This window comes from Leptopilina boulardi, unplaced genomic scaffold (genome assembly GCF_019393585.1).
Source record: "Leptopilina boulardi isolate dan_hultmark-lab unplaced genomic scaffold, ZJU_Lbou_2.1 LbouV2_325, whole genome shotgun sequence".
Taxonomy (NCBI): domain Eukaryota; kingdom Metazoa; phylum Arthropoda; class Insecta; order Hymenoptera; family Figitidae; genus Leptopilina; species Leptopilina boulardi.
The window spans coordinates 1687200-1702739 of NW_026137891.1; the positions used below are offsets into that span (position 1 = coordinate 1687200).

The 15540-nt window shown below is 27.7% G+C and overlaps 5 protein-coding genes across 7 annotated transcripts; 3 read left to right on the top strand and 2 right to left on the bottom strand.

The window, feature by feature from the left end:
- Positions 1-25: 25 nt before the first annotated feature.
- LOC127284783 (coatomer subunit alpha) lies at positions 26-5636 on the top strand. Its single transcript, XM_051310446.1, has 5 exons — positions 26-294; positions 1697-2921; positions 2986-3933; positions 3998-5149; positions 5221-5636. The coding sequence occupies exons 1-5, from the start codon at positions 215-217 to the stop codon at positions 5455-5457; spliced, it is 3642 nt and encodes a 1213-aa protein (XP_051166403.1). The 5' UTR covers positions 26-214; the 3' UTR covers positions 5458-5636.
- Positions 5637-5855: 219 nt separating this feature from the next.
- LOC127284784 (DNA mismatch repair protein Mlh1) lies at positions 5856-9180 on the bottom strand. Its single transcript, XM_051310447.1, has 9 exons — positions 8956-9180; positions 8823-8886; positions 8507-8706; positions 8173-8401; positions 7859-8060; positions 6674-7775; positions 6534-6597; positions 6263-6461; positions 5856-6203 (listed from the first exon to the last, which is right to left on the bottom strand). Exons 1-9 carry the CDS (start codon positions 9066-9068, stop codon positions 5911-5913), a joined length of 2466 nt encoding a protein of 821 aa, XP_051166404.1. The 5' UTR covers positions 9069-9180; the 3' UTR covers positions 5856-5910.
- A 1167-nt stretch (positions 9181-10347) lies between these two features.
- On the top strand, positions 10348-11390 carry LOC127284813 (ribonuclease kappa). The gene is made up of 2 exons (XM_051310509.1): positions 10348-10570; positions 10693-11390. The coding sequence occupies exons 1-2, from the start codon at positions 10502-10504 to the stop codon at positions 10915-10917; spliced, it is 294 nt and encodes a 97-aa protein (XP_051166466.1). The 5' UTR covers positions 10348-10501; the 3' UTR covers positions 10918-11390.
- A 352-nt stretch (positions 11391-11742) lies between these two features.
- Positions 11743-12900, top strand: LOC127284720 (pyroglutamyl-peptidase 1). 2 transcript variants are annotated; one of them, XM_051310342.1, is made up of 3 exons: positions 11743-11945; positions 12067-12310; positions 12404-12900. In XM_051310342.1, the coding sequence occupies exons 2-3, from the start codon at positions 12092-12094 to the stop codon at positions 12791-12793; spliced, it is 609 nt and encodes a 202-aa protein (XP_051166299.1). In that variant the 5' UTR covers positions 11743-11945; positions 12067-12091; the 3' UTR covers positions 12794-12900. The 2 variants fall into 2 exon arrangements, with proteins under 2 accessions (XP_051166299.1, XP_051166298.1); XM_051310341.1 differs by having other exon boundaries at positions 11749-11945; positions 12073-12310.
- Positions 12868-15427, bottom strand: LOC127284719 (integrator complex subunit 14). Of its 2 annotated transcripts, XM_051310340.1 has the most exons (6): positions 15110-15427; positions 14699-15023; positions 14413-14624; positions 13754-14341; positions 13348-13593; positions 12868-12933 (listed from the first exon to the last, which is right to left on the bottom strand). In XM_051310340.1, the coding sequence occupies exons 1-5, from the start codon at positions 15284-15286 to the stop codon at positions 13363-13365; spliced, it is 1533 nt and encodes a 510-aa protein (XP_051166297.1). In that variant the 5' UTR covers positions 15287-15427; the 3' UTR covers positions 12868-12933; positions 13348-13362. The 2 variants fall into 2 exon arrangements, with proteins under 2 accessions (XP_051166297.1, XP_051166296.1); XM_051310339.1 differs by having other exon boundaries at positions 12868-13593.
- Positions 15428-15540: the final 113 nt, after the last annotated feature.

The window sequence follows — 15540 nt, forward strand, 5'->3', positions numbered from 1 at the left end:
TTCCCAAAGACCATTGATTTACAGTGGTTAACCTGTTTGACACTTCCGGATGACACGATGGCAATGCCACAAGTGCACAATATTATTCATTAAAAATCAAGAATATTAATTGTAATAAAGAAATTACGTTAATTTTAAATTATTATTTAGATTTATTAAGTGATAAAGAATTTATGAATTTTTATTGAACACATTGTGAGTGAATTGTGGAATAATGTTGACGAAATTCGAAACAAAATCTGCTCGAGTTAAAGGACTCTCCTTTCATCCAAAACGCCCATGGATACTTGCAAGGTAAATATAAAAATTTTTTTATTATTTTTTGTTAATAAAAATATATTAAAAAATTTATATACAATATTTGTATAGATTTTTGTTGGTTATGTTTGCAATTTTTTTTTGACAGCTATTGTTTTTCATTTTTTTTTTTCGCTGTCTCTATTTAGCCCGCTAACGGGAGGAATAGTGGTGACAGATTATTTAGCCCGCTAGCGGAAGGAATAGTGGTGATAGATTATTTTAGCCCGCTAGCGGGAGAAATGCAAGATTTTGGCTATTTAGCCCGCTTATTTTAAAAAAAATCATCAAAATGAGAACTATTTAGTTAGCAGTAAGTATTTAAATTATTTTTTATTTTTATTTATTTATTCTAGAATAATAAAATATATTTTATTATATAAAATGTATATTAAGTGCAATTAAATATAAGGCAATCGTTTATTTAAATATATTAATGTGATTTAATACAAAGTTTATTTGACCCAAAATGAATTGTTTTGGTAGGGTTGAATTAATTATTTAATTAAAGTTGTGGTAAAGGAACAATTTTTTGTTTAAACCAAATTTATTGTAAGAAAACTGTTTAACTACAGGTATATTTATTTTCTAATAAATTATTAGTGAATAGTTTATGGAGGGTTGAAAATAAATAAATTTCTTTGATGGGAATTAGAATCCTTAACTTTTATTTTTTTCGTTGAATCAACGTTGGTAACTTCAGTTTTATCATTTTATCCTTCATTTTCATCAAATAAAAAAATTAAAAAATACGTATTTTTCATTTAGATTTCGAAAAAAAAAGATTCGGACAAAAAAAATGTTGAATGAAAATTTCCTGTGGAATGCCCCATATGTATTTATAAAATATAAGAATTTTAATTGTATTTCAAAATTTAATTTTTATTTGGAAATTTAAAGTTTCAATAGAAAATAATTCCATAAACTATTTTCTAATAATTTATTAGAAAATAAATGTACCTGTAGTTAAACAGTTTGGTTTAAACAAATAATTGTTTTTTTACAACTTTAATTAAATAATTAATTAAATTAAACAACCCTACCAAAACAATTCATATTGGGTCAAATAAACTTTGTATTAAATCACATTAATATATTTAAATAAACGATTGCCTTATTTTTAATTGCACTTAATATACATTTTATATAATAAAATATATTTTATTATTCTAAAATAAATAAATAAGAAAAATAAAAAATATTTTAAATACTTACTGCAAACTAAATAGTTCTTATTTTTGTGATTTAAAAAAAAGCGTGTAAATAGCCAAAATCTTGCATTTTTCCCGTTAGCGGGTTAAATAGACACAGCGTTTTTTTTTAATATCCTTATTGTTTCTAATTATGATTTTGAAACATTTAACTGATTAAGATGTTGATATTTAAATTAATATTTCAGTTTGCACAATGGAGTCATTCAATTATGGGATTATCGAATGTGTACTCTTTTGGATAAATTTGACGAGCACGATGGTCCGGTACGTGGTATTTGTTTTCATAATCAACAACCATTGTTTGTCTCAGGAGGAGATGATTATAAAATTAAAGTTTGGAATTATAAACAACGTCGATGTATATTCACACTTCTTGGACATTTGGACTATATTCGAACAACAGCATTTCATCATGAATATCCATGGATACTTAGTGCCTCGGACGATCAGACAATTCGCATTTGGAATTGGCAAAGTCGAACCTGTATTTGTGTTTTAACTGGACACAATCATTATGTGATGTATGCACAATTTCATCCATCGGAGGATTTAATTGTTTCTGCCTCACTCGATCAAACTGTACGCGTTTGGGATATTTCTGGTTTAAGAAAAAAAAATGTTGCACCAGGTCCTGGTGGTCTTGAGGATCATTTAAAAAATCCAGGCGCTACCGATTTATTTGGACAGGCTGATGCACTCGTTAAACATGTTTTAGAGGGACACGATCGCGGTGTTAATTGGGCGAGTTTTCATCCAACTTTACCATTAATTGTCTCAGGCGCTGACGATAGACAAATAAAAATATGGCGAATGAATGATTTAAAAGCATGGGAAGTTGATGTTTGTCGGGGACATTATAATAATGTTTCTTGTGTTTTATTTCATCCACGACAGGATATTATATTGTCAAATTCAGAGGATAAAAGTATTCGTGTATGGGATATGACGAAACGTACTTGTTTACATACATTTAGAAGGGAACATGAGAGATTTTGGGTATTGGCAGCGCATCCAACATTAAATTTATTTGCAGCTGGACATGATTCAGGAATGATTATATTTAAATTGGAACGTGAACGACCAGCGTATGCTGTTTCGGGAAATATTCTTTTCTATGTTAAGGAACGTTTTTTGCGTAAATTGGATTTTACAACTTCAAAAGATGTATCGGTGATGCAATTACGTACTGGTGTGAAAATTGCACCCTACAGTATGTCATATAATCAAGCGGAGAATGCAGTTCTTATTTGTACGAGAAATCCATCGAATATTGATAATAGTAGTTATGATCTTTACGTTATTCCAAGGGATGGTGATTCAAATACCGATGCAGATGCTAAGAGAGCTGGTGGAATTACTGCGATTTGGGTTGCACGTAATCGTTTCGCAGTTTTGGATCGTGCCTATTCGGTAAGTTATTTTATTCACCTTTCTTTTTTTTCCTGTTCATTTCTAATATAAAAATTATTTGCAGTTGTTGATAAAAAATTTGAAAAATGAAGTCACGAAGAAAGTACAAGTTCCAAATTGTGATGAAATCTTTTACGCTGGTACGGGAATGTTATTGTTGCGCGATGCTGATCAGGTGATTTTATTTGATGTTCAACAAAAGAGAACGCTCGCTGAGGTGAAGATATCAAAATGTCGTTATGTTGTTTGGTCAGGAGATATGTCATACGTTGCACTACTTGCTAAACATACGGTGAATATTTGCAATCGTCGTCTTGAATCATTGTGTTCGATTCATGAGAATACGAGAGTAAAATCAGGTGCTTGGGATGAATCCGGTGTATTTATTTATACGACAAGTAATCATATTAAATATGCAATTAATAATGGTGATCATGGAATAATAAGAACTCTTGATTTACCGATTTATGTGACAAAAGTCAAGGGCAATCAAGTCTATTGTCTTGATCGTGAATGTCGACCAAGAATATTGAGGATAGATCCAACGGAATATAAATTTAAATTAGCGCTTATAAATCGTAAATATGAGGAGGTATTGCATATGGTGCGTACTGCAAATTTAGTTGGTCAATCGATAATTGCTTATTTACAACAAAAAGGTTATCCCGAAGTTGCATTACATTTTGTCAAAGATGAGAAAACAAGATTTGGTCTTGCACTTGAATGTGGAAATATTGAAGTTGCACTTGAAGCAGCAAGATCGTTGGATGAAAAAACATGTTGGGAGAATTTAGCAAACGCAGCACTTTTACAGGGTAATCATCAAGTTGTTGAAATGTGTTATCAAAGAACAAAGAATTTTGAGAAACTCGCTTTTCTTTATCTTATTACGGGAAATTTGGATAAATTGAAGAAAATGACAAAAATTGCCGAAATAAGAAAAGATGTGTCTGGACAGTATCAAGGAAGCCTTCTATTGGGTGATATCTATGAACGTGTGAAAATTCTCAAGGTATTTTATTTTTTATTTTCTTTTTATTTTTTTTTTTTTTATTCTAATAACATTTGATTTGTAGAATTCTGGTCAATCGTCGTTGGCGTATGTCACGGAGAAGATTCACGGTATTTCAAATGAGGAAGACGATGCTGTTTATGAATCAATGAAGGAGGAACTTTCAGAATTGGAAGGAGGGGCAATTTATCTGTGTCCACCGGTTCCGGTCCAGCAGGTGGAGAATAATTGGCCGCTATTGACAGTGTCTAAAGGATTCTTTGAGGGTGCAATGATGACACGTGGTAAGAGTCAAGTTTCAGCGGCATTGGCCCTTGAGGAAGATGAAAATGTTGTTGAGGGTTGGGGTAACGATGACGAATTGGGAATGGACGAAGACGAGATGGAGGATGCAAAAAGTGGTAACGAAGGTGATGAGACAGCTGGATGGGAAGTTGAGGATGTTGATCTACCACCGGAACTTGAAGTCAGTAATACAACATCTGATGAGAATTATTATGCAGCGCCAACGAAAGGTGTACCATCAACTCAACATTGGATTAATAATTCCAAATTACCAGTTGATCATGTTTTGGCAGGATCATTTAAAACTGCCTCCACACTTTTATATGAACAAGTTGGAGTTATTAATTTCCAGCCATATCAATCGTTATTTATGAATACATTTGCACGATCACGTACTTCATATTCATTGTTACCGAGTATTCCATCGTTGTACAATCATCCATTGAGAAATTGGAAAGAAGCAACGATTAAAACGGGATTACCAGCAATTGGTTTACGTCTCACTGATCTTGTTCAACGACTTCAGGCATGCTATCAATTGACAACTAGTGGAAAATTCGTTGAAGCTACGGAAAAATTACAAGTTATTCTTCTTAGTGTTCCATTTTTGGTTGTTGATACAAGGCAAGATATTGCTGAGGCACAGCAGCTTATTCAAATTTGTCGGGAATATATTCTTGGTCTAAAAATGGAATCGGAGAGAAAAAATCTACCTAAAGCATCATTGGCCGAACAAAAGAGAATTTGTGAAATGGCTGCATATTTTACGCATTGTAATTTACAACCAGTGCATCAAATTTTAACACTTCGCACAGCTGTAAATATGTTTTTCAAATTGAAAAATTATAAGACGGCCGCATCCTTTGCCAGAAGACTTCTTGAATTGGGACCGAGGGCAGAAGTTGCTCAACAAGTTCGAAAAATATTGCAGGTAATTTGTCTTTTGTTAAGTTAAATTAAATGTCAATTAAAAATTTTTTATTTCATTTTATTTATTTTCAGGCATGCGATAAAAATCCAATTGATGAACATAATTTGGCTTATGATGAACACAATCCATTCACTTTATGCGCCGGTACATATACGCCAATTTATCAAGGAAGTCCTGAGACAAAATGTCCTCTTTGTGGAGCAACCTATCAACCCCAATTCAATGGTTCATTATGTAAAGTTTGTGAGGTCTCTCAAGTCGGTAAACAATGTAGCGGTCTCAAGATAAGTGTTTTACAATTCCGATAAAAAAAAAATTTCTATTTTTACTACAATATTACTTATAATTGCATTTATTATTATCATTTATTAGAAAGATTTGTATAGCATGATATTAAGAAATCTGGTGAATTTTAAATTCTAATATTACATTAGAAGAAAACTTGTTTGCAGAATTTCAAAAAGAATTATATATATATAAAAGGAAATGTATATGCAAATTTTGCACAACAAGAATTTTCCGAATGTTTGAGATGTGGTGAGAAAAAAAAAAAAACGTTGAATCTAGATTTTATTTTAAGAGACGTTGATAATGTTACGTCATCAATTGTATAAGAAATTTTTAAATGAATTCCTCTTTTTTTTACTATAAAAAAAGGAGAATAAAATAGAATTTTTTGCAAAAGTATTAAAAAAAAAAAAGAAATTCTTTTAATTCATCATAAAAAATATATTTTATATTTCGGTAAAATAAATAAATACTTAACATCTTTCAAATACTTTGTATAAATCAGTTAACGATGCTAATTGAAGTAATGTTGAATCGTGTGCAAAATGTTTTGGTGGAAGTAAACTTTCTTTTATTGCGCTGTATAAAATATGTTCTGTCATATGTTTCCAATCGTATATTTCTGATTCGGTGTCAATTTGACTATAAAATTTTGCAGTCTCACGGCAAATATTTTGAAAACATATTTGTTCCACATTCCAATCGACTTCTGTCGCTAATCGCAATATATATAATGGAATTCCAGCTTCGTTAGGATAATATTGATCTAAAAAAGAAAAGATAAATTTAGAAAAATATGCATCAAATTTGAATTACATCGCTCACCTAATAATATTGGAAGAGATTTTAAATTTCCATTCTTATCTATAACAATGGAAAAATATTCTTTCATCATATCAGCTTTTTCCAAAAGTAATTCTTGTACTCTCATGGCTAAATCTTCTTTTTTTCCATCTTCTTCACTCCATCCAGCATCTTTTGTCTCGAGACCCAACATTGCCAAATCATAAATTGGCAGAGATTCCTAATTAAAAGATTCAAAATAATAAAGAAAATTATACATATAAACTATTCTAGAGATAATTATCCTACTTACGGAGAATTTAATAACACCGTAATTTGCAAAATCATAGAGCATAATTTCGTAAAATAATTCTTCCCTAGAAAAAAAGATTAAATCATATTAAATTTTCATTTTTTTTTTTTTTTTTAATTTTGTGGTTATTTAAAACTTACACAAGACTTTGTGTATTACTAATGTATAAATTAATTCCACTTTGAATAAGAGAAAATCCTTCGTCAACACATCCAATGAATATTAAATTTGACAAAATTTCCCGAAGACCCGAATGATAATTATCTTCGACTTTTTTTCTCAACAGAAGAATACTTTTTAATTTCACTTCTCTTCTGAAATTATTTACGGAATATGATTTAAATTCCGGTGTTTCTTCATCTTTTTTGTTTGTTTCATTTTCCTTTTGAATGTCGTCATTTGATTTTTCATTTTCTATTTCTTTATTAATTTCTTTATTTTCTTTTGTTTTTGGCGCCCCTCCCCAATGTTTATAAATTCTTTCCATCGCTTTATCTGCAATCAAACTACTATCAGCTGATTCAAGTTCAAAATCAATTGGTTTATTATTTTTCGACACCTCTGCATTTGATTCGTCTGAATCTGAAAGCATAAAACAAGTTGAATTGTCCTCTTGCATTGCATAATCCTCTAAATTGTTTGACGTTTCTAAATTTGTTGCTTCCAAAATTGACATTTCCTTGTCTGTTTCAATTTCTGTAATATTCTCAATATTTTCAATATTTTCATTACTTTCAAATTCCTTTGATTTTGTTTTTTTCTCTTCAATTTTTTTCTCACTCTCTTCAGATTCTTTTGACTTGTCCTCATCTGTATTCTCAATAGAAATTACTTTCTCATTTTTAGCGCTCGAATTAATGGTGAAACTAAATTTATCCAATTTTTGATCCGATGAATTTGTTCGTATCATTTGATAAGCGTATGGCTTTTTTGTTTTATCAGTTTTTTGAGAATCATAATCGGGTAATACTTCTTTTAAAATGTTTTTTGTAACATCGACATTTGGTAATTTTGATTTCATGTAAAATGTTCTTGTTGCACTGACACCAGAAAGTTTTTCATCTAAGGCAATTTTTATTTTTTCAATTATTGAATCCTCGTGAAGAAAGCGTACCTCATGTTTCGTTGGATGAACATTAACGTCAATATTATGTGGATCAATTTCCAATGACATGTAACACCAGGGATGTGTTTTTTTCGGCAAATGCACTGAATAAAGATCTTCTAACATTTTTTTCAACACTGAAATAATTTTTGTATAGGTATCTAGTTTTATTTTATTTTATTTCTTAATATTTGTTTGAATTAATGTTTAATTTACTTACTTGAAGATTCGACTAATCGATGATTGATAAATAGAAGAAATACTAATCTCTTATTTGAATAATTTGGATTTGTCATGAGTGAATGTAATTTAAAATTATGTTTCTCATCTTTTATTTCAATTTCGAGAAGATCACGTGATACTAGATTGCCATATAAAAGTCGTATATTATTAATTTTCGTTGAGGAATGTGGCGTTTTTACCTAAGACAAAAAAAAAATACCTAAATTAATAAAATAAGTTTAAATTTCTTTTTTGAAAAAAAGTTTTTTAAAAAATTTTTTCTATTATATTAGATATAATTTTATTTTGTACTTGTGTATTAGTTTCTCCTTGTTTCTTTAAACTAAAGCCAATCGAAGGATTGTGTATAGCATATTTTGTAACAACTTCGACAATTTTTGAAAATTCTTCTGAAGGACTGGACAATGCTTTTTTACGTGTTGGTACATTATAAAATAAATTCTCAACCGTAATTGTAGTGCCTTGATTTCCAGCACAATAAATTGGTGAAGCTTTTAATACGCCATCGCAGTAAGAACATCTTTGGAAATATTAATTAATTAATATCTTATAAATAGCTAAACAACGAAAAAAAAAATGTTGATACAAAAAGATCAGCAGTAAATATGTAATTATTTATTTATACTTGTAAGCGCATTTTTCCTCTTTTGTTTTTGTAGTTATAGTCAATTGAGCAACATGACTAATACTAGCTAAAGCTTCTCCACGAAATCCATAAGTCGTTAGTGCTTGTAAATCTTCAATTTTCTCTAATTTACTTGTTGTGAATCTTTCACAAACAATTTCCATATCATCTTTTCGAATTCCCGTTCCATTATCCTGAATCTTTTTATTTCAGAATATTATTTTTAATTATCAACTCAAATCAAGTAGGTATAATTCTTATTAAATAATAAAAATATGTTAACATTTTTATAAAAATAAAAAAAGACTAAAAATACCTGTAACAATTTTAAACCACCTTCCTTTACTACAATTTGTATATTAGTAGCTTTCGCGTCCAAACTAAAAATTGGATATTATATATAAAAAAAACCCGTATTTAATTTACAGAAGAAATTTAATTATATTTACCAATTTTCAATTAATTCTTTCAAAGCATTTGCCGGTCGTTGAATTACTTCCCCGGCAGCAATTCTATTAACTACGACTTCGTCCAATTTTTTTATTTTAGCAGGTGTAGACATTGTAAATAAATATATAATTAATTAAAACTTTTAAAACTTAAATCATAACATGAAAAAACGATGTAAACAATAAGCGTGTCAATTCCCTTTGTTTATAAAAACATAACCTATATAAGTATATCCACATGCACTTCCGCATCCGGTATTAAATAGTCGCGAACCAATCAGAATGCTCATTACATTTCCTTTCAAATATTTTTTTCTAAAAATCCATTTTTCTTATTGCTTTTCTTTAAAATTTATATTTAAATATTAAATTATTTTTTTATAATTAATTAAAAAGATTAATTTTTACCATTTAATTATTTAATTTAATGATTAAATTTGAAAATTAGATACAAATGATCAACCAATCAGATTGTTCTGTTAGAGATCATGTTGTTCCTTTCAACTTGCTCCTAACTTCACTATAGTAAAGAAAAATGTTGAAATCAGTCATGCGTTTATAGCATTTCATATTTTGTTAATTATTTTAATTTTTAATTGTCTTTCCTTATAAATTTCGATTTAAATATTTATTGTAAGTGGTAAAGGTCATAAATTTTGTTTAATTTTATATCGTAAGAAGATTTTACATATACTAAAAAGTTAATTGAGAAAAATTTCAATACAATTTTACAATCTCGACAATTTCCACCAAACGCATTAAAATATTCATATTTCTTTGTCGATTTGTATTAAAATATCAGAAAAAGCAAAATTTTTCATGAACAAAATTAAAAATTTTGATATTTAGACCAAAATTTAATTTTTTAGCGATAATAACCTAATAACTTTTTTTAGGTTATGTATTATTTAGAGCTTTTGGCGGGAATAACGAGAATAATCAAATTTTTGGAGTAATTAATATTTAATAACTTTTTATTAAAATAATAATTGTTTATTTTTTTAAATTATTTAATGCAAGTTGTGAAAGTGAAAGTGAGAATTCTATAAAAAGAAGAAGAAGAACAACAACAAAGTGGATATAACAATGAAATTGTAAGTCATTTATTAATTATTTACGATCGCAAAATATATAATAATAATAACAACAATATGATAATAATATATATTTTATTCAATTAAATAAATGATAAATTTTAGAAAAATATCGTGATATTGAATTTTAATTTTTCGGACAAAGTTTAAAGACGGTTCATACTTTTTAATACACATTATGTCCAGACGAAATTTACCCTAACAACCAATCAAAATTATTCTTTAGGTTTTATTTCCCCTAGAGATTATTTATAGTTGGTTTAAAAATTACCCTTTAATTTCCCTTGTGACTTAAATGTGACGTTTGGTAATCAATTTTCAGTCGTTTGCGATCATATGACTACTCGTGTTTTGGGCGTACTTAATTGTAACGTGATTTTTTTCTTGTGAAAAAGTGAATTTTTATTTTAATTTTATAATTCCTTAAAAAATAAACACATTTTTTAATCAAAATGAAAGTCTGTGGACCAAAATACGCACTCTGTGGAGTTATAATTTCAGCATGGGGTGTCATTCAACTGGTAAATATATAATATGTTTCATCAATAATTATTTTTATTATAAATTTTATTTTAATTAACTAAAAAAAATACGTCTAATTGCACTATATTTTTATTCTACAAAACATTTGTTTATGTTTTAGGCATTAATGGGAATATTCTTTTATTGTAAGAGTGTTGCATTAATTGAGGATCTTCCACTTGAAGGAAAAACATTTGATGATGTTGGAGACTTTTATTTTAAAGTTAATAAGGGCTTTCAAGCAAATGCTGTTAATTGTTGGATTGCAGCGATTCTTTATGTCATTACTTTAGGATTCTCTGGTTATCAATTTTATCTTAATTCACGTTCATCGCTTAGTGTTTAATAATTAATTCTAAAACAATGAAGATATTCCACAATTTTTTTTTTTTAAATATTAAATCAATTTTGAATTATATCTGACTTGCAGACAATTAGATGGAATGAAAATTATCCATTTAAGAATACTTGTTTTGTTTTTTTTCTCTATTTATTGTCAGATTTCCCTGTTTATGAAAAGTTGAACATTATAATATGAAAAATGCTTGTAAACAAATTTCAATTTCCAATTAATTGTAATTATTATATTGTAAATTATAGATATATAATTTTAAAAATGTTAATAGAGTCTATATATGTGTAATGTAATGATAATTGAATTTAATGTAATTATTAATTTACAACTAGATGTAAACAAGAATTAATAGTTAAAAATCATTTAGAAAATATGGTTGAAGAGAATAATTATTGTGAATGAAAAGTATGAATGTTAAAAAAAAGTATGCATTATTATTGAGAAATAAAGATTGTTCTTTTAAATTTTGTTTTTGTCTTAGAATTAATTATAATATAATTTTTCATACGAGGTCATGAAATAAAGTCGGAAAATAACTATTTTTTTACATTAATTATATCAGTTATTGGATTTTAATTAAATTTATCAATTTTTTTTTTTGTTTGATAATTGCTTAATTAAAAGAATTTAATTTTTTTGTTGAAGTAAAAATAATAAATACAAATTATTAGTTCAAAAATTAAAAAATTATTTTTTTATATTTAATCCACAAGAATTGGATCTACAAGAATTGAAAAGGCATGATTGGCTTATATTTACCGCATTGTAATTCACTTTTTATTCATATTTTTCAAAATTTAAAAAAATATTCTATACAAAAATTTGAAATTTTTTTTTAAATACCTTATAATTTTAATTTAAAATCATTATTAATGATGAATTTTGTTAGTTTAAAGATTTACAAATTTTCAATCGCGGTTATGTTTATCCCTAAATTAATATTTAAAAGTGATTGAAGTGAGGTAAATTAAACAAATATAGTGATAACGTTATCAGTTTTATTATTTATTACACATAAGGTATGTAGGAAAATAAAAATCAATATGTCAGTTTAATTTTGTCATTCAGTTTTGAAAAAGAAATCAAACTAGCGAGATATCAATATATTTTATTAAAAATTAATAATAAAAAAAAATCGAGTTTTAGATATTTTAAATAATTCAACATGAAGAATGAAGAAAGTAAAAAAATCTTAGTCACTGGATTTGGACCTTTTGGTAAACATACAGTAAACGCCAGTTGGGAGGCAGTGAAGGAATTAGAAAAAATGTCTGATGATTTAAATATAAAATATGGTATTCAATTAATTACGGAAAATGTGCCTGTTGCTTATGATCATGTTTCAAAACGAATTCCTGAACTTTGGGAGCAACATAAACCAATAGTATTTAAATATTTTATTAATTTAAAAAATGAAGTTCCTCTTTTAATTAATAATAATTAATAATCTACTAAAAAGCCTTTTTTATTTTTACAGATGGTTTTGCATTTAGGAGTTTCTCATCTAGCAAAATGTCTAACAATCGAATGTAGAGCATGTAATAAAGGATATAATAGACCAGATGTAAATAATAAATTATTGAATAATAGTGATAATGTGGAAAAATTATTAAAAACAACAATTGACGTTGATACATTATGTTCATATGTAAATAATAATTCATCAAAAACTGGTTGTTTTGCCTGTATTTCTGAAGATGCTGGACGCTATTTGTGTGAATTTATTTTTTATAATTCATTGAACATTAATCCCGAACGTGCCTTATTTATTCACGTACCTGAATTACATATATACAACAGTAATCAAACTGCTAAAGGAATTTATGACATTATTTGTCATTTAATAGAATGCAAACAAAATGAATGAATCATTCATTATAATTATCGTCTGATCTAAATATATATTAATTATAAAAAGCAGTATTAATGTAAAATTAAAAATTTATATTAATAAAAATGTATATTTTAAAATTCTCTGGAAAATTACAATTTTTTTTTACACAAAATTTATGGGTAATTCTCTCAAAAAGGACAAATTACGCTTTTAAGATCTTTTGTTAAAAAATATGAAAATTAATTGATATTATTTAAAATTCTGTCAGCCATACGTTAGGATTTAACAATTTTCAATCGGACCACTAAAGAAAATTTTAAAAAAAGGTAAAATAACTGAAATATTGAATAAAAATTGATGTTACGGAATGGAGTTACGGAATGGAGTTTTAACACTATTTTTCATTCAATAATTCAGTTGTTTGCCATTTTTTTGAAATTTTCTTTAGTGATCCCATAAAAATTTGTTGAATTTTATCGTATGGCTGGGAGAATGTTTATTAATTGAAATTAATGTTATTATTTTTTAACAAAAACCTCGTCCAAAAATTGTGCACAAATAATTTGTTCTTTTTGAGAGAATCACCCTTATACATCTTTTACTCATTCAGTTCCTCCGTGATGAAATTTCGTGCGTACGGGTGTAATATTATTTTTCAATTCACGTGAATAGGGTTTTCTTAACATATCGGCGACATGACCCATTTGTATTGTACAATCTGGATGTAAATTTGGCGGTAAAAGAGTGCATTCCCTTTCGAAAATTAATGCTAAACCTTCTAGTAATTCTACAAAACCCATTGACAATGCGGCTCTTCGCAAACGATTTAATTCCTAAAAAAAATTAATAAAAAATTAATAAAAAATTTAAAAAATACTAGAATTGTCTAAAATTATTATTAATATTGTTGTTATTATTATTATTGTATTATTTTATTATTATTAATATTCTTGTTATTATTATTGTTATAATTATGAATATTCTCTTGAATACCTTGTAAAAATTTTGCGTTTTCTCGGGCAATTTTCTGGCGTGACGTAAAATTTTTTGTATATCTGATTGTAAGCCAACTTGACGAATCCATGATGGTGCATTTTGTGAATAACTTCGTTTCTCAGTTGGTTTAACGGGAAAACTAGCATCATTATTTTTACCCGCCAATTCAATTGGACCGAGATTACTTAAATTGCCCAACCATGGAATAATATCAGTACCAGGTTCCAATATGGTTAACATTAAATTTGATTTTTTCTTTGAATCCGCCCATGAATATATAAATCCATACCAATCGGAATTTAATGCACACAATGCTGCCATATTTTCAACTTTTAATGCGCCATGTAATAAAACGCAAAATGATGGAATTTTACCATCGTCACCATTATCTTCATTATCAGATTCTTCTTCAAGTGAAATACCTTGCATACTTGTTGTTTTATCAGTTGGTAATGGTAAAATTAAATGACGAGAAACTGCACTTGGACTACCAACATCAGCTACTGATATAAAACCACAAATTTCCATTGTTTTCGCTAGTGTTAGACCAGTGAATGATTCGAAATCTGCTTTTTTCGAGTATGTCTAAAATAGTTAATTCAATTAGTTTTTTTAATTAATAATTTTTTTGCAAAAAAAAAATTTAATATATTTACCATTGGTGGCGGTGAGAGTAGAATACGTGATCCTAAATTGCCACATTTTAAATATCCTTGAAATGGAACGTATGTGGTTTCGGCTAATTTTTTAAAACAATTATGAACGGATGTTTTTGTTAATTGTCCCTCTGGTAATAAAACCATACTGTCACCACCGGCTAATTCGATTAATCTTTGATATAATGGTAAACCAGTGATTAAGCCAAGATCTTAAAAAAATTAAAATTTTTGTTAATATCAAAATGAAATTAAATTTGGAAATAATTTTTTTTTCCTCATATACCTTGTGGTCCAGCAATGCAAACCACAGTCAATTTTCCCGGATAGGGAAACGGTAGGGGAAATGGATTTGACTCCCTCAAGACATTCAATGAATTTAATGAATCTCCTAATGACATTGGTCCCACACCTGGACTACCGTCAGTTATTAAAATTACTTGACATGCCGTTGAATTTCCCCATTCTGACATAATAATACTATTAACTCCAAGTAGAGCTGTTTCTATACAAGTTTTATCACATTCCTCAATGTTTTGTAATTGTGATCGAATTTGATCATAGTCACGTGTAAAGGGACAAATTACTTCGTATAATGATGAAAAAACTACCTGTAAATTATTTTAATTTTTTTTTTTTTTGAAATAAAATAAAAAACAAATATAAAATTTTAAATTTACATAAAAAATTAAATTACCAATGAGACGAATTCTAATTTACAATTTGTTTGCAAATAATCCAATAAAACATTGATACCCTGAACTGCTAAATGATGTCTTGTTAATTGTTCACTTGGTAAAGTGTCAGTGGAACTTGCACCAGGTACAGGACGTCTCATCGAAAGTGAGACGTCCAATGCTATCATTGTAGGCATTTTTAATTTTAATTATTTCCGTAATTGTTTTTTTTAATATTTCTAATTATATATATATTTTTTTCATTATTGCAAAGAAATTAAATAAACAAAACAAGCAAAGGGGAACTGTAAAAAAAAATTTGTTTACTTTTAAGGTTATGTTTATATTTTTCAATTGCGCACACGCGCATTACCGCTAATTTTGAATTTTCCAATTTTTCGAAAAAAAATTTAATTCAAAATTGTTAGACATTTTTTTTTTTTTTTTTTTT